The 22,825-nt window shown below is 47.5% G+C and overlaps 2 protein-coding genes across 2 annotated transcripts; both read left to right on the plus strand.

The window, feature by feature from the left end:
• Positions 1-2,475: 2,475 nt before the first annotated feature.
• On the plus strand, positions 2,476-12,705 carry ANKRD65 (ankyrin repeat domain 65). Its single transcript, XM_063145451.1, has 4 exons — positions 2,476-2,525; positions 6,309-6,540; positions 8,752-9,301; positions 12,265-12,705. Exons 1-4 carry the CDS (start codon positions 2,519-2,521, stop codon positions 12,703-12,705), a joined length of 1,230 nt encoding a protein of 409 aa, XP_063001521.1. The 5' UTR covers positions 2,476-2,518.
• A 3,354-nt stretch (positions 12,706-16,059) lies between these two features.
• Positions 16,060-22,487, plus strand: MRPL20 (mitochondrial ribosomal protein L20). The gene is made up of 4 exons (XM_063145146.1): positions 16,060-16,283; positions 17,951-18,061; positions 19,428-19,505; positions 22,157-22,487. The coding sequence occupies exons 1-4, from the start codon at positions 16,197-16,199 to the stop codon at positions 22,328-22,330; spliced, it is 450 nt and encodes a 149-aa protein (XP_063001216.1). The 5' UTR covers positions 16,060-16,196; the 3' UTR covers positions 22,331-22,487.
• The last annotated feature ends 338 nt before the right edge of the window (positions 22,488-22,825 follow it).

Genomic DNA, 22,825 nt, shown 5'->3' on the forward strand with positions numbered 1-22,825 from the left:
TCCAGCTGCCTCTTGAAGGCCTCTAGGGTGGGAGAGCCCACAACCTCCCTTGGTAACTGATTCCATTGTCGTACTGCTCTAACAGTCAGGAAGTTTTTCCTGATGTCCAGCCGGAATCTGGCTTCCTGTCACTTGAGCCCGTTATTCCGTGTCCTGCACTCTGGGAGGATTGAGAAGAGATCCTGGCCCTCCTCTGTGTGACAACCTTTCAAGTATTTGAAGAGTGCTGTCATGTCTCCCCTCAGTCTTCTCTTCTCAGTTCTCTCAGTCCGTCCTCATAGGGCTTTGTTTCCCGACCCCTGATCATCCTCGTTGTCCTCCTCTGAACACGCTCCAGCTTGTCCGCCTCCGTCTTGAAGTGTGGTGCCCAGAACTAGATGCAATACTGAAGATGAGGCCGAATAGAGGGGAACCAGTACCTCGCCCAATTCGGAAGCTCTACTTCTATTCATGCAGCCCAAAATAGCATTTGCCTTTTTGGCCGCCACATCGCACTGTCGGCTCATATTCAGCTTGCGATCTACAAGAAGTGAGGTACTGAAGTACAACCTGGGGAAAAAGAGAAACTAGCCAAGATAGAGCCTGTGGAGACAGAGCCATCGTCTCTTGCAGCCTTCTCCCCACCTAGGGGTCTCCAGTGTGTTAGACTATAGAACCCATTATCCCTAGACAACATGGCCACTTGAATGCAGCAGCTTAAGAAAGGCTAAGCTGAGGTGTGGCCTCATAAATAAATACCAAAAAGGAAAAAAAAGGACCACATTTCATCAACGAGGTATGTTTGATTTAGGCTCATACCTTTCGGTTCAGGTGTGCCTGTGTGCTTTCACTGGAAGCCACCCAACTGGATAGATTTCACATTTGACAGTCACCCGCGGATTATACTCACGGCGTACAAAAGCTCTTCTTCATGCCGGTGAAAATCATAGACTCATAGAATAGAATCATAGAATAGCAGAGTTGGAAGGGGGGCCATCGAGTCCAACCCCCTGCTCAGTGCAGGAATCCACCCTAAAGCATCCCTGACAGATGGTTCTCCAGCTGCCTCTTGAAGGCCTCTAGTGTGGGAGAGCCCACAACCTCCCTAGGTAACTGATTCCATTGTCGCACTGCTCTAACAGTCAGGAAGTTTTTCCTAATGCCCGGCCTTGCCAAATGCAAGGGACGGCATGCGAGCTAAGAGCCACGCCGGCTCACAAGAAGAGAAACTGCGGTCCAGGAAGGGGCAGCTTTTGGGGGGGGGTCTGGTGGCCTTTTTTGCACCCTGGAAACCCCCCTCCCAGAGATCTGTACTCCTGCCAGCCCCTTCCCCATGGTAGGGTGAGCATATGGACAGGGCACCTGTATCTTTAACAGTTGTATAGAAAAGGGGATTTCAGCAGGTGTCCTTTGTATGCAGGCAGCGCCTGGTGACGTTCCTTCTTAATGCTGCAGGAGCCCTGCCCAATTTTATAGAATCATAGAATCATAGAATAGTAGAGTTGGAAGGGGCCTAAAAGGCCATTGAGTCCAACCCCCTGCTCAAGGCAGGAATCCACCCTAAAGCATCCCTGACAGATGGTTGTTTTTTTGCATCTGGGCACTTTTCTACCGAACTATTAAAGGCACAGGAGCCCTGTCCTCCTTTTCATATGGTCACCCTACCCCCCCTACCCCCCCCCCCATGGAATTCCACCGTGTGCCGGCATCAAAAAAACACCCCTGATTTGCCACCGATATTCAGAGGCAATCCGCTACGGAAAGCCAGCTCAATTCGGCCATTGCGGAATCCCGTAGCGATTTTCGGCGATTTTTGGGGGGCCTGATGGCGACGGCAGCAGGGGACCGCAGGGCACGCGCCGGGGGCCGCAGGGGCCGCCTGTTCCCTTCCCCTGCTGTAGCCTGACATAGCTGGGTCGCGGGAAGGCTGCTCTATTGCAATGAAATGTCAACTCAAAGCCACTTCTGCGTACGTGGGGAGCGTAGAGCACTGGCTTGTATATATCCTATTAACCATTAGCAGCCAAACACCCCTCCCTCTGGTTCGAATCCATTTAGTCCTTAAGTAAACAGCTCTCAGCACACTCAAGAGGTCGCCGAAGATGGGAAACAATGCCACCGGGAGAACTCGCCGGCTGCATTTCTGAACCGTCGGGATATTAATGGGACACGCCTCGACAGGGTCAAAATATGGCCGGCTGGCCCGTTTCTTTTCCCTGGCTGCTTTGGTGAGTCTTCTGCCAGCCACCTCCGAGTCACACGCCGGGGACGTCATTGAGGTTTTCTGTGTGCAAACACATCCCGAGTCGCTCCTCCCAGGACGACTCGGTGTGGCTCGCGAGTGAAGCGTCGCAAAGGGCGGGGCAGAAGAGCTTCTCGGGACTGTGGAGTAGCCGAACTCCCGCCTGGGAGTAAACACACGTTTTCAGAGATCCGGCGGCCAGGACAGTGCTTGGGAGCAACCGGGGGACGCGTTGTACTTTGTTTGGGAACAGTTTGGCCTTCAAGAAAAGAGCTCCTGTCAACATTACAAGAGAACATGACAGGTAAGAGGAAAACTCCCCGCCCTGCGTAAAACTGAAGACACCCAAGATCTCCAGCTTGGTGTTATGCCGTAGTGTGCAAAATGCAGTGTATGTTATGGCTTGGACCCAGGTTTCTGAGCCAGGTGAGGGGTCCCACGGGAGGGGGGAGGCCCTTTTCCGTGAAACACTGCCCCAGAGGGATGGGGGATACTCCAGAATGGTGAGGCAGGTGACGGTGTGGGCTGCAAAGGCTGGGGGAACTGGTAATGGCTCATTGGCGCAGAACAGAAGGTCCCAGGTTGGATCTTCTGGTAGGGTAGGAAAAATACCTGCCTGGAATCCTGGAGAGCCTTTGCTGCCAGTCAGTGTCGCCAATACTGGTCTTGATGGACCAACGGCATCAACATTGCAGCCAGTCAGTATCAACAATACTGGTCTTGATGGACCAACAGTGTTCACATTGCTACCAGTCAGTGTCGACAATACTGGTCTTGATGGACCAACAGTGTTCACATTGCTACCAGTCAGTGTCAACAATACTGGTCTTGATGGACCCATACCGGTCTTGATGGACTCGGTAGAAGACATCTTCTGGTGTTCCTATGTAAATGTTGCAACCACCACCCACTTTTGACCAGCAGGAGTCTTTCGAGTTGATCTCTACTCAGGGCATACTCCTGCCAGGAGAAACTGGATTCAACTCTGTGTACTCGGGATGTGTGAGAAATTCGTCCAAGTTTGTTTTTGATCAGGATTTAGCCAGTTTGCACCTTCTGGACCACACGAAGCCTCGGATGGTATCTGCGGTCCAAAACTGTACACTTCTAAGCCTGCAGTGTGGTTCATCAACATCCCACCCCTGAAAATATGCTTGCCAGCTGGCAGGCATTTAAAAATTACCGCATGGAAAAAAAATATGCCAGTGACCCTATACAAGAGGGCGGGGCTCCTGCAGCTTTAACTGTTGTGATGAAGAGGGAATTTCACCAGGTGCTGTTTGCATACAAATGACACCTGCTGAATGCAAATGACACACTAGAGGCCTTCAAGAGGCAGCTGGACAACCTTCTGTCAGGGAGGCTTTAGGGTGGATTCCTGCATTGAGCAGCGGGTTGGACTTCATGACCTTATAGGCCCCTTCCAACTCTACTATTATATGATTCTATGAACACTTGCATACAAATGACACCTTTTCTATACCACTGTTAAAGATACAGGAGCCCTGTCCTCCTTTCCATACGGCCACCCTTGTCATGCCACTTTTCCCAAGTGGCCCGGCCACCGGTGGCTTTTGCAACAACTCGCACTTTGACACAATTAACAACGGTTTAAAAATCCGCTCGGAGACGCCTTTTTAATCAGTCAAAAGGTTTTTAATCCACAAAGCCAATTTCTTAATCCACAAAATGTCATGGCAGTAACACAAATGCCAGTCGTAACACTGGTACGGGCTTCTTTTTCATTTTGGCTTGGTGTCCTAGATTTCTGGGGGTTGCAGAGAGATTGGTGTGTGTGTGTGTGTGTGTGTGCGCGTGTGTGTGTGTGTGTCCCCAACTATATGGCAATATGCAGTCAGCTTCTTTTGGAACTGGTCTAGCCCAGGAAGGGAGTGCCATAGAATCATAGAACAGTAGAGTTGGAAGGGCCTCTAAGGCCATCTAGTCCAACCCCCTGCTCAGTGCAGGAATCCACCCTAAAGCATCCCTGACAGGTGGTTGTCCAGCTGCCTCTTGAAGGCCTCTAGTGTGGGAGAGCCCACCACCTCCCTAGGTAACTGGTTCCATGGTCGTACTGCTCCAACAGTCAGGACGTTTTTCCTGCTGTCCATATTCTTTCTCCTATCCCATCTTCTAAACATAGCCATTTCTTGGACCCACATCCATTAAAATGGCCCTCCTGAATGAATCCGGTCCAAAACACACACACCTAGGACTATTTATTTACAATATTCATTATTAATTTATTTACAATATTTATATAACGCTCCCTATCCGAAGATTTCAGAGCGGTGAACAAATAGAATAAAAGCCGAATAAAAGCACCATTAAAAATGACATTTTCAAAGAACATAGTTCAGATAAAACCACAGCCGGTCATTCGGGGAAAGCTTCCTGGAGCAACGACGCTTTCAGGAGGCGCCGAGAACTAGGGTGACCATATGAAAAGGAGGACAGGGCTCCTGTACTTTTAACAGTCGTATTGAAAAGGGAATTTCAGCAGGTGTCATTTGTATATATGGGGAACCTAGTGGAATTACCTCTTCATCACACCAGTTAAAGCTGCCCTCTTTTAAATCTGGTCACTCTAGTATAGCTCCTGCAGCTTGAACTGTTGTGATGAAGGAATTTCACCAGGTTCTCCATATATATAAATGACACTTGCTGAAATTCCCTTTTCTATGCAACTGTTAAAGATACAGGAGCCCTGTCCTCCTTTTCATATGGTCACCCTACGAAAACAGTACAATGTTGGAGCTTGCCTGATCTCTAAAGGCAGGGAGTTCCATAGGAAGGGGGCCACCACACTGAAGGCTCTTCTCCAGATGGACTCCAATCGGACCATAAGTCCATGTGGAACCACCAGAAGCATGATGGTTGCTATTTACATATTATTAAAATACTTGTTGTTTTCAACGTGCTCTCATTTACGCTGCTTGACTCTAATACTAAATTCTGTGTTGCCGCGCTTTCTCAATATATGAAGCCCCTGAGACCTTACCCAACAATCCTCAGAAGTACTCCTGCTTTGAGCCTTCCATGACACTAAAAAATGGATACAATGGTTATTGTAATGTGCTGTCGAATATTGGAAATCAACCCGAAAATTCAACTGGTGCTAAACACCACCACCAGATTACCAGCTGGGGACCGGATGCATTTCACCTGCATCAGTTACGGCTTTGTTCCCATTGCTTAATTCAAGGATGCTTGTCCTTTTCTATAAAGCCCTAAATCCAGCACTGGATTTAGGAACAAGCCAAGCGAGCCATAGCTTAGCAACTCATACTATGAGGGATCTGGAAATAGGTGGGCGATAACGAAGATAACTAACGTGAAATCGCTTTGGCTTAAATGTGTTGGGAAGTCCGGTGTGATTTACAGCAGTGTTGCCTTATATAGAGAAAGTGCGACAACGCAGCATTTGGAGCAAGTTTAAAAGAAATTCAAATCAACTTACTTTATTAGTCCTTTTACACAGGTCTTCAGAGAAGGCTATCTAACACTGTTTATTAACTTCAAGCACCTCTGAAGGCTGGGTGGGACTTTTTCATTACCCTTCTTATTATAGAATCATAGAATAGTAGAGTTGGAAGGGGCCTATAAGGCCATCGAGTCCAACCCCCTGCAATACATTTTTCTCTCTTTATTTTTATGGTATGGGGCCTCTGAATCTTGAGACGCCTTAGGGTCTCAGTGTGTCTTAATCCAGGCCAGCCTAGATTGCTTCGGTCCTGGGTAATCGAAGGACCACCTTCCCCTATATGACCCCTCCAAGGTCCTGCTCCAAATACCCTCATAAGGCCCTGCTCCCGGTAGAGTGAACTTGGGTGCCAGTCTAACGGGAGCAGGGCCTTATAAGTGGTGGCATCTCTTTGATATGTTCCCTACCTCCAGAATTCAGCCCTTCCTGGTCATTCTCCTTAAGGGGGCCCTGGACAAAACCCCCAAAGTCCTTCCGCAATGACGCCACCACACCCTGCAGGGACTGCCTGGTTTCAGCCCCGCTCCAAACCTCCGCCTTTCCACAGTCCCCTTAGGAAGCAACGTGTGGGGTTTAAGGGGTCTCTCATTCTCTCTTCGAGAGGCGTGAGAGCCGAGACGGAGCTGGCAAGGAGGTGGATGGTGTTGAGCGAAGAGGCGGCCATGGAGGGCAACCTGAGCGGAGACGGCAGCGAGCCCCTTGCTAAGGCTACTGAGAATAATTTGATGCCAGGTGCGGTGCAGCAAAGCCGGCATGAGCTCCATTGGGCGGCCAGGAACGGGAACACGCACAGGGTCAAGCAATTGTTGAAGCAAGGAGCAGCTACGGAAAGCAGGTGAGGTGAAGAGGGATGGAGGAAGAATCACAGAATCACAGAATAGCAGAGTTGGAAGGGGCCTACAAGGCCATCGAGTCCAACCCCCTGCTCAATGCAGGAATCCACCTTAAAGCATCCCTGACAGATGGTTGTCCAGCTGCCTCTTGAAGACCTCTAGTGTGGGAGAGCCCAAAACCTCCCTAGGTAACTGATTCCATTGTCGTACTGCTCTAACAGTCAGGAAGTTTTTCCTGATGTCTAGCTGGAATCTGGCTTCCTTTAACTTGAGCCCGTTATTCCGTGTCCTGCACTCTGGGAGGATCGAGAAGAGATCCTGGCCCTCCTCTGTGTGACAACCTTTTAAGTATTTGAAGAGTGCTCTCATGTCTCCCCTCCATCTTCTCTTCTCCAGGCTAAACATGCCCAGTTCTTTCAGTCTCTCTTCATAGGGCTTTGTTTCCAGACCCCTGGTTGATCATCCTGGTTGCCCTCCTCTGAACACGCTCCAGCTTGTCTGCGTCCTTCTTGAATTGTGGAGCCCAGAATTCAGAATCCCCTGGGTCAAATCCAGCATATGTCTTTAGATGCTTCCTTACCTCCTACTGCATTGGGAGATGGAACCTGACAGCAGGTGCTCCCAAATATCTTTTTTTCCCTCCCCTCTAAAAACTACATTTCCCATGATCCTCTGGGGGAGAGGGGGTGCTTGTTAGATGTGCATTAAGAGCATAAGAGCCATGCTGGATTGGACCAAGGGTGTAGCTAGGCCAGCGTTCTGTTCACACCAGCTGCTCACTGAGGTTTTCGGGTCGATTTCATGATGTCATCAACAACCAGACTGACTCCCGTGGAATCCTCTAGAAATCCCGGGATAAAAAGAACCACTAAAGTGGTAATAGCCGGGAAACAGCAGGATCTTATGCCACTAGACAAAGTTGTCTCAATAGAACTCAATGGAACTGAACAGAGGGGAAATATTCAATTCACCCCTTGTCGCCCCTATCCTGCCATATAATGCAGCCAATAGCAACCATGCCAAAGAAGCAGAAAGCAGAAAAGCCCCAGGTAAACAACACAATTTCCCTTAATGTAGAGAGGCTCACTGCCTCCGATACTGAAGGTGGCATATAGTTAGAGTGACCCTATGAAAAGGAGGACCGGGCTCCTGTATCTTTAACAGTTGTATAGAAAAGGGAATTTCAGCAGGTGTCTTTTGTATATATGGAGAACCTGGTGAAATTCCCTCTTCATCACAACAGTTAAAGCTGCCCTCTTTTAAATCCGGTCACAGTATAGCTACACTATAGCTCCTGCAGCTTTAACTGTTGTGACGAAGAGAAAATTTCACCCGGGGCGACATGCATTCAAATGACACCTGCTGAAATTCCCTTTTGTATGCAACTGTTAAAAGATACAGGAGCCCTGTCCTCCTTTTCATAGGGTCACCCTACAGATAGCTATTAGGGTCAATAGCTGTTGATAACCTTCTACTCCAGGAATTTGTCCAACTCCCTTTTAAAGACACCCAAACGGATGACCATCCCAACGTTTTCTGGTAGCGAATTTCATAGCTTAACTCCGCCCTGTGTGAAGGACTTCCTCGTATCCGTCCTAAATCTCCCACCAACCAGCTTCATGGGATGACCCCGGGTTCAAGTATTATGAAAGAGGGCGAAAAATGTCTCCACATTCTCCACATCACGCATAATTCTGTGCATCTGTCTAGGGTGACCATATTTGGGAAACCAAAAAAGAGGACACCTAGTGTGTGTGTGTGGAAGCAGCTTTCTGAGTCCTGCAGAAAGTACGTTATTCCTCCGCCACCTTAAAGAACCCGATTGGAGTGGAGGAGGGGAAAGGATTTCATTCTGCACCACCACCATCCACTCCAATGGGGGCCTTTTCTATAATGTCCACGAATGACCCACTTTCCCCTTTAAGACCTCAATTGGAGCTCGGGGTGGGGGAATGACGTGCCTCAAGAAAGCATGTCGCTCCCTCCTGCCATGCTAATGGCAGCCTTAAAGAGGAAGGTGTGTCATTCCAGGACATTATTGAAAATTATAGAAAATCCCCCCCTGACACTATGGAAAGAACAAAAACCAGGACAAATCCGGGGAAATCCTGACAGTTGGTCACCCTATCTCTGTCATGCCATGTCTACGATGTCTTTATTGTAAAAAAAAAAAAGTCAGATTATTGTGTGTGTGTGTGTTTTACACGTTTCAGAGATGAGAATGGGTGGACGCTGTTACACGCCGCCTCCTTGAACGGCTACGCCATCTTGGTGAAGTTTCTCATCCAACGTGGCGCTCTGGTCAGTGCGGGCAACGACGTGGGCTACACACCCCTGCATCATGCCGCTTGGAGTGGCCACACTCAAGTGGCGGAGATCCTCGTGGCTCGGGGGGCCCCCGTAATGGCATCGACTGGAAAAGGCCTGACCCCACTTCACCACGCGGCAGCCAATGGACACACCCTGATGACGCAGCTCCTCTTGCGGCGGGGGGCGGACCCCGCTGGCGTGGACTGCAACCAATGGGCGGCCTTGCATTGGGCCACAGCCAACAACCAGCTGCATATTATGGACTTGCTGACTTCCCAGGGCGTCAGCCCCAATCTAGGGAGCAAGGGGGGCATTACACCATTACATATCGCAGCAGAGCTGGGACGAACCCGCACTCTGCGTCTCTTGCTTGCCCAGGGCGCTGACGTGAACGTTCAGGACGGCCTGGGAAGGACAGCGCTTTCCATCGCTTCCAACAACGGCAGCTACGAGGTTGGCCTGAATTTCTTTATTTTTTAAAGTTGGCAGGTTGTCTTTTAGGGGAGAACCCTCCCAAGCCGGCTTACAAAATTACAATCATTAAAATTGCAAAACGCGATCGAACCACGATCAAACCATAATGAGAATAAAATAACTAAACGTACGTATTAAGACCAGCTAGCGCCGTCTACACAACCGATAAACTAGCCCAATACTAGCCAAGGTGAAAAGATAATTGGTTATGATCATCGTCATCATCTTTAAAATCCACTGCCCAATTAATTAATTATTATTATTATTTGTTATTTATTTAGAATATTTATATACCGCTCCCCATTGGAAAATTTCGGAGCGGTGTACAAGGTAAAATGGAGGGGGAAAAAACAGAATAAAAACAGTGCCCGCCATTCCATGCAGATAAATCATTTAGGTGAGCAGTTGAAACACAGCTAGGATGACCATGTGAAGACGAGGACAGGGCTTCTGTATCTTTAACACCTGTATTGAAAAGGGAATTTCAGCAGGTAATATTACCTTATTACAATATAAGGTATTACAATACCTTATTACAATGTAATATAAATATACCTATAGAATATTACATATTCTATATATAAATAAATAAATAAATAATAAATAAATAAATAATAATGCACGCAGCACCTGGTGAAATCCCTCTTCATCGCAACACTTAAAGCTGCAGGAGCTATACAAGAGTGACCAGATACAAAAGAGGGTAGGACTCTTGGAGCTTTAACTGCGGTGCTGGAGAGGGAATTTCACCAGGTGCTGCATGGCATAACAATGATACCTGCTGAAATTTATTTTTTATTATTTATTTATTTATTTATTTATTTAAGGCATTTATATCCTGCCCTATATCAATAAGATCTCAGGGCGGCGTACAAATAAAAGCATCCAGTATAAAACAGTAAATATACACGGCTAAATTAAACCATAAACCAAGTTAAAACAATATATGATTTTAAATTCCCCTTCCAGTACAACTGTTAAAGGTACAGGAGCCCTTATTATTATTATTATTATTTATTTATATAGCACCATCAGTGTACATGGTGCTGTGTGTCCTCCTTTCCATATGGTCACCCTAAACATAGCCCGCCATGACAGGTCCTGCATCAAGGGTCGGCGGGATTGGGCACCTGTCAAGGGCCCACACCCCAGCAGGGGCCCACGGACAAGAGTTGCTCCTCCCCTTCGCCATGGCAGCCTGCTTGTTCGCCCATCTCTCGCTCTGGCCTGGACAACGGTGGTGGCAAGAAGGAGGAGGAGGAGCCTAGAGATGAGAACGAGGATGATGGGACAGATGGTGACAAAGTGAGAAGGTCGACTCACTGAGGGAGGGGACCCACTGATGGGCTTAAGGGAGCCAGCACTAACTGGTGACATGACCGGATGTAGCACGCCCGGAGATACAAGAAGAACCTCCTTAGCTCATGTTTGGGCTCCCTACAGGCAAATAGGATGCTGGACTTGATCAACCTGCTTGGTCCGGATCCAGGAACATAATTACACTCTTATTGAGATGACATACATTCTAGATAGGCAAGCCTATCAGGGACTCTTAGCCATGGTTGCTAAGAAGTGAGCCTCCAGGTTCCCGTGCAGTATACCACGGAATGCTTCGGTTATGGGGCGGTATATTTATTTATCTATTTATTTATTTATTTATGACATTTTTAGACCACCCAATAGCTGAAGCTCTCTAGGCGGTTCACAATAGTTAAAACCATAATAAAACCGCCAACAGGTTAAAAGCACAATTACGAAATGCAGGAGATAAAAAGCACAACCAGGATAAAAACCACGCAGCAGAAATGGATATAAGATTAAAATACAGAGTTAAAACAGTAAAATTTAAATTTAAGTTGAAATTAAGTGTTAAAATACTGAGAGAATAAAAAGGTCTTCAGCTGGCGACGAAAGGAGGACAGTGTAGGCGCCAGGTGGACCTCTCTGGGGAGCTCGTTCCACAGCCGGGGTGCCACAGCGGAGAAGGCCCTGCTCCTAGTAGCCACCTGCCTCACTTCCTTTGGCAGGGGCTCACGGAGAAGGGCCCCTGTAGATGATCTTAAGGTCCGGGCAGGTACATACGGGAGGAGGCATTCCTTCAAATAACCTGGCCCCAAACCGTTTAGGGCTTTAAATGTCAATACCAGCACTTTGAATCGGGCCCGGACCCCATAGGTGGTATATAAATTTAATAAAGAAATAAATAATAAGAGTGAGGTTCCAGCTCAAGCAGGCTACGGGGTTCTCATAACAGATGGGTTCACCGCTTTTATCGCTTCTAAATTATATATTGTTTTAACTTGGATCGTGGTTTAATTTGTTTTTAACTGTGTGAATTTATTGTTTTAGACTGTATGTTTTTATCGGTTCGCCGCTCTGAGATCTTAATGATATAGGGTGGGATATAAATGTTTTAAATAAATAAATAAATAAATAAACCCTCCCACCCCACATTCTACAATGTCCCCCCAAACCCCCACCCTGTACGGCAATTAAACTTAGGCAATAATGTTCCCGTTAGCGCCAATGGGAATATTTCCCTAATCTTAGGCCCTTCCTACACCTAAGGAATATCCCAGGAAAATGGAGGGACCGCCCCTGCCTGCTCCCGGGATCCCGTGTGTTATTTGGATGCACAGGGACGATCCCGGGGGCGGAAAGGCAGATGTAGAAATGGCCTTAGGTACCATGTGATGGGGTAGGGATTTAACCCTCCCTTACCTGTGGAGTTTGGGGGTCCCAAAATCCCCCCTCTGTAAGGTAAGGAATAATGTGCACTGATGCCAACAGAAAGATGGGGTCCCAAACCTTCAAAGTACCTAGTAATGCATCTGTGTTTTTGCTGTGCCGCTAGGTAAGCTCTTATCACCTGCAAATGCAGGTGAACACAAATTGCTGGTCTGGCACCTGTTTCTGGTATTTCTCTCTTTCTCTCCCTTTAGATTGTGAAGCAACTGCTCCAAAGCCAAGCCGAGGTCAACCTGGCTGACCGCTACGGCTGCACCGCGCTGCACAAGGCCGCGACGGCGGGACACCTGCTCACCGTCCAGCTCTTGGTCGAAGGAGGGGCTGCCGGCGTTAACGGCAGGGACAGCCTCGGTCTGACTCCTCTCCACAGAGCTGCGAACTGTGGCCACGGCCACGTAGCCGGCTACCTCCTGGAGCGAGGAGCCGAGGTCAACGCAGCTGGCTGGCTAGCCAAAACTCCGTTGCACCTAGCCGCGGAAAAAAGACACGTCGCCTTGATGGAACTTTTGTTGGCAAACGGGGCCAATCGCAAGCTGAGGACTCGGTGGAAGGAAACGGCTAAGGAGCTGGCATCGGAGGCTTCAATTTCTGGGCCGCCTCAGACTCACCTCACCTTTACCTCCACTGTCTCCTGACTAAGGAAAATGGGGAAATCCATTTCGGGGGTGGAATGCACGGGGTCTTGCTCAGCATAGCCCCATGATCTGATTCTGATTCCTGCTATGACACCCACCACAGTATGCAGCAAGCATTCTATTTTTTGCAAGTTCTGCCGTTGGTGCACATTTTTAGCATTTTGCGCATCTTTTTTAAGCAATTTGCGCACAATTCTGAGCAATTTGCACACGTTTGAGCACATGTCTGAGCAATTTGCGCACATTTCTGGGAGATTTGTGCACATTTGAGCTCATGTCGGAGCAATTTGCGCACATTTCTGGGAGATTTGTGCACATTTGAGCTCATGTCGGAGCAATTTGCGCACATTTCTGGGAGATTTGTGCACATTTGAGCTCATGTCTGAGCAATTTGCACACAATTCCGAGCAATTTGCGCGCAATTCCGAGCAATTTGCGCACCATTCCAAGCCGTTTGCGCACATTTGAGCCATTTGAGCAATCTGCAGGAGTTTGCGCAAATTGTTTACACGCCTAAGCAAATTGCTCAGAACAATGTTCCAATGGCTCAAAAGCGTATGCAAACTGCTCAGAAACCTGCAAAAATTGTTCCGGAACTTAGCAAATTCCTCAGCAATTTGTTGAAAATGCAGAACGTGCAAAAAGAAATGCACAAAAAGGTTCCCTGAGTTTGCGGGGGGGACGACGACTCACAGTTCAGCCTGCAAATGCAAATCGAGTCGAACATGGTGCGGAACTCCGTCGAGTCAAAAAAGAACCAGATATCCTAGCGGTGGACACCTCTACTCCTGATGCATCCCTTCCACTACATCTTGTCCAATATTAAAATGTCCGTCTTGTAAAAAATAAATAAATGAGTTTACACTGTATAAAGAGATCAACCATAGCATTGGTACAACATTGTTGTATGTAAGGGAGGGACTGTGGCTGAGTGGTAGAGTCCTTGCTTTGGATGTACGAGGGCCGTACACGAAGCAGGCTATTGCACTCTGAAAGCGGTATGAAAGCGGTTTATAAAAGGCAGGAGCCACACGACTGCTTTATGGTGGTATTGAAGTGCGCTGACAACTGTTGGGGCCCATTGACAAAGACCACGTACAGCTTTCATACCACTATATCCTGCTTGGTGTGGCTCCTGCCTTTTATATACCACTTTCATAGTGCAATAGGCTGCTTCGTGTAGATTAGGCCAAGGTCTCAGGTTTAATTCCCAGCATTTCTAGTTAAAATGGTTCAGGTAGCGAGGATGGGAAAAGAACCTTCTCTGTCAAAAACCCAACATCTAGACCCTGGGCTTGTTCAGGTGACATGCTAAGCTGTGGTTAGGCTGCTAACCCTTTTGCAGCAGATAGTTAGTGAGCATGTTTAAACTGTGGTTCTGTAGCCACCATGGTTAGGAATGGTTCACACGACACGCTAAACCATAAGGTTTAGATCACTTAACCACTGTGGCTAAGCATGTCGTCTGAACAGAGGCAATACAGGCTAAAAATGGACAAGAATTCTGATCTAGTAAAAGGCACGTCCCTAAGTTCGGGTCGACTCAGCCGGCTCGGGTCGACTCAGCCTTCCATCCTCCCGAGGTCGGTAAAATGAGTACCCAGTTAGCTGGGGGAAAGGTAATAACGGCCAGGGAAGGCAACGGCAAACCACCCCGCTATAAGGCCTGCCAAGAAAACGTCAGCGAAAGCTGGCGTCCCTCCAAGAGTCAGTAATGACTCAGTGCTTGCACGAGAGGTTCCTTTCCTTTCCTTCCTAAGTTCGTTAAGTTGCCATCCGAAATATCCCAAATATTATAAATTACATGTGATCAATTAATTCCACCCGTCTTTGGATTCTACAACTGTAGCGTGAATAAACAGACGTTATAGATGCTAATTGCTTTTGCCTTGTACTGAGCTTGATTTCATTCCAAATTCATAATATTCCCACAGTCACGTCCCGATGGAAACATCTATTCGCCCCAAGCCGGGAAACGGTTTCAGTTTTCGTAAGATGCCCTAATAGCCATGGAAGGTTAACATTTTTCTCCCTCTCCTGTAATACAAGAACCCGATGGGGTCATCCCAGGAAACTGATTGGTGGGAGGCTGAGGACAGAATAAAGGAAGGGCTTCTTCACACAATGCAGAGTTAAACTACGGAACTCGCTACCACAAGATGTAGTGATGGTCACCCATTTGGATGGCTTTAAAAGGGGGTTGGATCAATTCCTGGAGGAAAAGGCTATCAATGGCTACTAGCCCTGATGGTTATGTGCTACCTCCAGGTTCAGTGATGGTAAGCCTATATACACTAGTTGCAGGGGATCATGGGTGGGAGAATGCTGATGCACCATGTCCAAACATGCATAGGATTGTAGCATTCCCCAGCCAGCTTTGCTACAGACTTTTTCATGCAATTCCATTGAAAGATTTTTTTAAAAGCCTTACAGACACAATCTGATGCATGTTTAGACAGAGAGAGAAAAAGTCTTACAAAAAAGGGGAGGAAAGTCCTACAGGAGGGGAAGGGGAATCCTACAGCAAAATAAATAAATAAATAAATAAATCCTACAGCAAAGCCAGCTGGGAAATGCTGGGAGTTGTAGGACATTATTTCTCCCCTCCGTCCAAACATGCATAGGATGGTAGGATTCCCCAGCCGGCTTTGCTGCAGGCTTTTTCATGCAATCCCATGGAAAGAAAGGTTTTTTTTAAAGCCTTTCAAAACACAATCTGATGCATGTTTAGACACAGAGAGAAAAAGTCTTCAAGGTAGTATGGCTGTAGAAGCGAAATAGAACTACACTTTGAAAATCCTCATTTTATCATAGGAGGTGATTTAAACGCCCGTCTGGGGCAATCGAATACAGAGAAAAAGTCTTACAAAAAAGAAAAAAAATCCTACAGAAAGGGGGGGGGGAATCCTACAGCAAAATAAATAAAATTCCTACAGCAAAACTAGCTGGGAAATGCTGGGAGTTGTAGGACATTATTTTTCTCCCTCCGTCCAAACATGCATAGGATGGTAGGATTCTCCAGGCTTTTTCATGCAATCCCATGGAGAGGGAGGTTTTTTTTTTAAAAAAAAAATGCATTAAGGGCACAACCTGATGCATGTTTAGACATAGGAAAAACAGTCCTACAGAAACAGTCCTACAGCAAAGAGGAATCCTGGGCGTGGTGGGTCTGTCTAAACACGCATCGGATCGCGTGTCGTCAGTTTGCTTCTCCTCTTCTCACAAATGGCATGCAGGCGCGCCTGCGCACTCCGCTCCTCGCCCTTTGCGCCCCTCTGCAGCGGAGACGCCCGAACAGCACCGGAAGCCGAGGGGCGTGCGTTCCCTTCGCCTTTCTCTCGACCTCTAGGGGCCGCGCTTGCAGCTGTGCCTTTTGCAGCCCGGGAAGCGAAGCGCTGCAGTTTGCACCGCGTGGGTCCTTATATCCACCGAACCCCACTCATTCCGCCCCCCATCTTTGCAGAACCAAGGAAGTCTAGGGGTGCACTGGGATGGTCTTCTTAACCTCCCGTCTGTGGATCCGCGCCCGTTTGACCGATCGCTTTTTCCGCAAGCAAGAGGTGCTCCAACATGCACGGGTAAGATCTCGGATCGGGGCCCTTCAATCACCCCCACCCCCCCCAAAAAAAAACACCCCAGGATTTCCCCCTCCCTGCACAGCCCTGGTGCTGCTTTGCAGCTAGCACCCAAAGACTCTTGGATTGGATTTGAATTTCAGCCACGTCCCCATCAGGTCTACTCAGAAGTCGTCCTTCCCCTTGAGTACAACGGGGCTGATTGATGGATTGATTGATTGATTTCATTTCTATACCGCCCAATAGCCGAAGCTCTCAGGGCGGTTCACAAAAATAAAATAAAATAAAACCGTGAAGAGCATAATAAAACAACCAACAATTTAAAAACACAAATACAAAATACAATATAAAAAGCATATAAAAAGATACCAATGTTGGCGGCAGGAGATCATGAATTGGGAGGCCACCACTGAAAAGGCCCTCTCCCTGGTTGCCATCCTCTGAGCTTCCCTCGGGTATATAAAGGGTATTGGGTGACCATGTGAAAAGGAGGACCGGGCTCCTGTATCTTTAACAGTTGTGATCAAGAGGGAATTTCAGCCAGTGTCATTTGTATATATACAGCACCTGGGGAAATTCCCTCTTCATCACAACACTTAAAGCTGCAGGAGCTATACTAGACTGACTAGATACAAAAGAGGGCAGGGCTCCTGTAGCTTTAAGTATTGTAAGGAAGAGGGAATTTCACCAGGTGCTGGATGCATACAAATGACACCTGCTGAAATTCCCTCTTCATCACAACTGTTAAAGATACAGGAGCCCTGTCCTCCTTTTCATATGGTCACCCTACTTAAAGGGTATATAAATGCAGTGCAGGAAAGGGCAACTCAAAATTATCCAGGGACTGGAGCATCTCCCCTATGAGGGAAGGTTAGAATAGCTGGGATTGTTTAGCTTGGAAAAAAGATGAGCAAGGGGAGACATGATAGAGGTGTACAAAATGATGCCGGGTGTGGACAATGTGGACAGGGAGACATTTTTCTCCCTCCCCCATAATACTAGAATCCATGAAGCTGATTGGGGGGAGATTCTGGACAGGTAAAAGGAAGGACATCCTCGTATAATGCATAGTCAAACTGTGGAATTCACTTCCATGTAGTGATGGCCACCCATTTGGATGGCTTTAGAAGGGGAGTGGATAAATTCCTGGAGGAGAAGGCTGTCCATTGTTGCTAGACCTACTGGCTAAGTGCAACCTCCATTATCAAAGGCAGTAAGCCTGTATACACCAGTTGCTGGGGAACATGGGTGGGAGGATGCTGTTGCACTCATGTCCTGCTCGTGGGTTTCTCATGAGCAGCTGGTCATTCACTGTGGCCCTGTTCAGAAGACACCTTAAACCATGGCTTTAACCACGGTAAATAAAGCAAAAAGCCTTATTCACTGTGGTTAAAGCCATGGCTTAAGGTGTCTTCTGAACATGGCCTGGCTTTCTGGCTTAATCACCATGGTTAAAGCCATGGTTTAAGGTGTCTTCTGAATGGGCCCTCTGTGGACAGAAAGGTGGACGAGATGGACCCTTGGTCTGATCCAACATCAGGGCTCTTTTTATGTTCTTACGAGCTGCATGGACGAGAGAGAAGCGATTTCTGTACTGTGGAAGATGGCGCCCGCCTCTTTAATGTTATCGCAAGCCTTTTCACGTTCTGATGCTCTTTTCCCCTTTTTAGCATTTCCGTGGACGGAAGAACCGTTGCTACAGCTTGGCGGTCCGAGCTGTCCGGAGGGCTTTTGTGTATGCGACGAAAGCCAGGTTTCTGAAGAAGAGAGACATGCGAACGGTAAAGTAGGAAGGAAAAATATTCACACGTTTGCTATGTTCACCTGCCCGCAAATTACACCCCATGCGCATTTGCTTAATGCAGTGGATCTGGAAATGCCACAGGAGAGAGGGGAATCTAATATTCTGTTATTTTTTTTACTGGGCTTTAGAACAGAACTCAGTGGCAGAGAGACTATTTTTTGCCGGCAGGAAGATCTGGGATCAATCCCCAGAATCTCCAGTTAAAAGGTATCAGGGGATGGAGAAGATAAATATATAAATAAAATATTTCTAGGCAATGTCCTTGGGACGAGCAAGTTCAAAATCCACCTTTGCTATTGAAACTTGACACCAACTTTTTGGCTCTCTGTGAAAATGCCTTCTGCTCACACACTTCCTCTCGCTCGGCTTTTCCCGTCTCACTTTACTGGCAAACCACAGTTAGTTGTTCCATATGAACTGCCCCCGTGGGTAAATTAAGCCACAGAGGGCGGCTGTGTTGTGCAGAATGGCTTCATCTGAAATATTGACTGGGTTTGCACGACACGCTAACCCACACTCAGTGGTTGACTGTGGGTTGTTGTTGAATCGTGGGTTAGGGTGTTGTCTGAAGCCAGGGCATTTTCCACAGGGTGGCTTGTTAACCATGCAGTGGGGGTGATTTTTCTGAAACAAGCTGCCTTGAGAACCCATGGTTTGCTGTTGGGTTGGTAAAAGTGGTTAACAAGCCATGCTGCAAAAAATGTCCTGACTACACAGAATCATAGAAAAGTAGACTTGGGAGGGGCCTATAAGGACATTGAGTCCAGCCCCCTGCTCAATGCAGGAATCCACCCTAAAGCATCCCTGACAGAGGGTTGTCCAGCTGCCTCTTGAAGGCCTCAAGTGTGGGAGAGCCCACAACCTCCCTAGGCAATTGGTTCCATTGGCATACTGCTCTAACAGTCAGGAAGTTTTTCCTGATGTCCAGCCAGAATCTGGCTTCCTGTCACTTGAGCCCGTTATTCCGTGTCCTGCATTCTGGGATGACCGAGAAGAGATCCTGTCCCTTCTCCGTGTGACAACCTTTCAAGGATTTGAAGAGTGCTCTCATGTCTCCCCTCCGTCTTCTCTTCTCCAGGCTAAACCTGCCCAGTTCTTTCAGTCTCCTCAGAGGGCTGTGTTTCCAGACCCCTGATCATCCTCATTGCCCTCCTCTGAACACGCTCAAACCACAGTTCAACAAAACAACCCTTGATTCCACTACAACGCATGCTCAATCACTGGGGGTGGGTTAGCACGTTGTGCGAACCCAATCAATGTCTGTTTCTAACCCTGAGATAGATCCGTTGAGCACTGCAGCCATTGTTACCGTGCCACTTGAATTCTCCCATTTCCATTTTCAGCTTTGGGCAACCAGAATTGAGGCCGCCTCTCTCGAACACGGCGTGAAGTACCACGTTTTCCTAAGCGGCCTGTCGAAGGTAAAACGGATTTTTATTTTATTTCCCCGCTCAGGGCTACATCCCTTTTCTGTCTCTCCAATGTTTCCTCTTCCAGCATCTGGCAGACACCACTTCTAACTCCACAGCCTTAGTGCAGGCCGCTAACTCCATAGAACAACCGAGGACGGGCTTGAGAAACAGCCTATTCGGGCTTCCAAAAAATGGGCAAGTTGGCCAAGTGCCTGGTACGCCGTACCAAAGGCAGGCAGAACTTCTTTCAGGCCAAGGACCAGATTCCATTTTGGAGAACCTCCCAGATAGCTGCGTTTATTATTCATTTTTTACATATCTATAGACTGCTCATTAGGCAGCCCCATCACTGAGGTTGTCACACAGAGGAGGGCCAGGATCTCTTCTCGATCCTCCCAGAGTGCAGGACACGGAATAACGGGATCAAGTTAAAGGAAGCCAGATTCCAGCTGGACATCAGGAAAAAAGTCCTGACTGTTAGAGCAGTACGACAATGGAACCAGTTACCTAGGGAGGTTGTGGGCTCTCCCACACTAGAGGCCTTCAAGAGGCAGCTGGACAACCATCTGTCACGTATGCTTTAGGGTGGATACCTGCACTGAGCGGTGGATTGGACTCGATGGCCTTGTAGGCCCCTTCCAACTCTACTGTTCTTTGATTCTACCTCACAGGGTTGTTGTTGTGAGGATAAAATAGAGAGGAGGAGGATTATGTACCCCACCTTGGCTTCCTTGGAGGAAGAAAGGCAGGATAGAAATGCAATAATGGATCAGTGTTAGTAGCTATTGATAGCCTTCTCCAGAGAGATAGATAGATATATAGGTAGATCTTTATTTTTTCAACCAGTGGTTACAACAAGCATAGTAAAAGCAATGCTAAAACAAATCCTCCATTCTGCAAGGTCAGAAATTTTGCTCTATACAGTTGGGCTGCGAGAGCGAAGTTGGCCAGCGCCCAGACGACAGTCTTGCTATCGCAGGTAAACAAGAAGTGTATTCTTTCTGAATCGGACCAGCTGGACTTTTTCCTCAAGAAAACAATCTAAATATTTAGAACAAATTTGGGAATAGATAGGGCAGTACAACAGATACAGATCCTCCACTATGCCGCTGTGGCAAGGGCAAAGTCTCAAGGCATAAGGAATTTTATTAAGATGCCCTTCTAGCACCGCTGTTTTCATTTGTTGCATCTTTAATCGTGCCAGGGCTGATCTAAGACGAGGGTGAGAAATTAGAGTCAAGTAGCATTCGCATTCAAATTTAAGCTTAGTCTCTGCAAACCAAGGTGTTATCTTATTACTTGAATGAAACTGCAGGGATCCATTTGAAGAGAAACCTAGAATCATAGAATAGTAGAGTTGGATGGGGCCTACAAGGCCATCGAGTCCAACCCCCTGCTCAATGCAGGAATTCACCCTACAGCATCCCTGACAGATGGTTGTCCAGCTGCCTCTTGAAGGCCTCTAGTGTGGGAGAGAGCCCACAACCTCCCTAGGTAACTGATTCCATTGTCGTACTGCTCTAACAGTCAGGAAGTTTTTCCTGATGTCCAGCCGGAATCTGGCTTCCTTTAACTCGAGCCCGTTATTCCGTGTCCTGCACTCTGGGAGGATCGAGAAGAGATCCTGGCCCTCCTCTGTGTGACAACCTTTTAAGTATTTGAAGAGTGCTCTCACGTCTCCCCTCAGTCAGGCTAAACATGCCCAGTTCTTTCAGTCTCTCTTCATAGAGCTTTGTTTCCAGAGCCCTGATCATCCTGGTTGCCCTCCTCTGAACACGCTCCAGCTTGTCTGCATCCTTCTTGAATAGCGGAGCCCAGAACTGGACATAATACTCTAGATGAGGCCTAACCAGGGCCGAATAGAGTATTATAGACCCTCTCCTTAAAGACCACTTTGCTGTGAGCTAAATTCAAAGTAGTAAAGTACTGAGAAGAAAAACCGTAATAATGAATTTGAGGAATCAGTTTCTGAAACCAAGATGATGTATTTGGTGAATTGGCTGTCATCTTCTCCAGGAATTGAGCCAACCCCCTTTTAAAGCCATCCAAATTGGTGTCCATCCCTACATCTTGGGGTAGTGAGTCCCATAGTTTAACTAATCAATGTGTGAAGAAGTCCTTTTTATCTATCCTGATTCTCTCACCAATGAGCTTCATGGGTTCTAGTATTCTGGGAGAGGGAGAAAAATATCTCCCTATCCACATTCTCAACACCATGCATAATTTTGTACACCTCTATCAGGTCTCCCCTTAGCCTGATAATGAATGGCCAAGCTGTTCTTTTCCAAGCTGAACAATCCCAGCTTTTGTAACCTTCTCTCATAGGGGAGATGCTCCAGCCCCCGTGAACATTTGAGTTGTCCTTTCCTGCTGTTGAAAAAGAGAGCTGTGTCCCTCACGGCCTGCTTTGTGCTCCCTAAGCCACCTTCAAGTTCGATGGAGGATGCGATTTCATCACCAGTGTAGACAAAACAGTCTAGTCAGTACATAAAACGGAAGAGGGTGCCATCTTGTTCACCTCAGGCAGTGGAACGTTTTGGGCCGGCCCTGTGTAAACCTACAGCTGGACGATCAAAAATGAAATAACTTGCTACGTGGTTTGAGACCTTTTGCTGGCAACACCATGGTGACTACTGACTTTTCACCCCCTTATATTTCAGTGCCAAGTGGAACTGAACCGGAAAGTTCTGGCTGACTTGGCGATCTACGAGCCAAAGACATTCAAGTCCTTAGCTGCGTTAGCCAAAAGAAGAGGCCAAGAAGGCCTGCTTGCCGCCCAAGGAGATGGAAGGGAACCCGAAGGGATATTTTCACGCTTCACGAAATATGTCTGAAGATATTGCTTAGTTTGCCTCCATTTGTGAACCTGAATAATGCTCTCCAGAGCCTCATAATCAACCCAATTTGGTCTGTGATGTTGAGGTGGTGGGAAGACTATCCTGTTTGTACTTGTCTTTGAAGATGTGTAAATTATAAATCAGCTTGCAGAAAGTTTTTTGGTCTGACTCTTGCTTGGTGACTAATTTTCAGTCGTTGCCTGTTTTCCAATGAGAAAAATCTGAAGGACCGGTGACGTTGGCTTTGTGCACTGACAGTCTGGTATACGCTCAGCTACTGACAAAGGGCTCTTTAGCCCCTTCTGCCTGTTTGCAAACAACAGTGGAGGTTTTGACAGAGTCCTTTTCAGCCCCTCAGTTCCATACTACCCATTTCTCTGTCTTGGCTTCTACCTAGGGGTGAGGGATGAAATAAGGCAAAGGCGCTGCCTTTCTGATTACACTGCAGGAGAAAATGAGTTGAAGAGCCCTTTGCCTGACTGAGGTTGGCAG

The sequence above is a fragment of the Elgaria multicarinata genome, chromosome 20 (genome assembly GCF_023053635.1).
Source record: "Elgaria multicarinata webbii isolate HBS135686 ecotype San Diego chromosome 20, rElgMul1.1.pri, whole genome shotgun sequence".
In the NCBI taxonomy this organism is placed as follows: domain Eukaryota; kingdom Metazoa; phylum Chordata; class Lepidosauria; order Squamata; family Anguidae; genus Elgaria; species Elgaria multicarinata.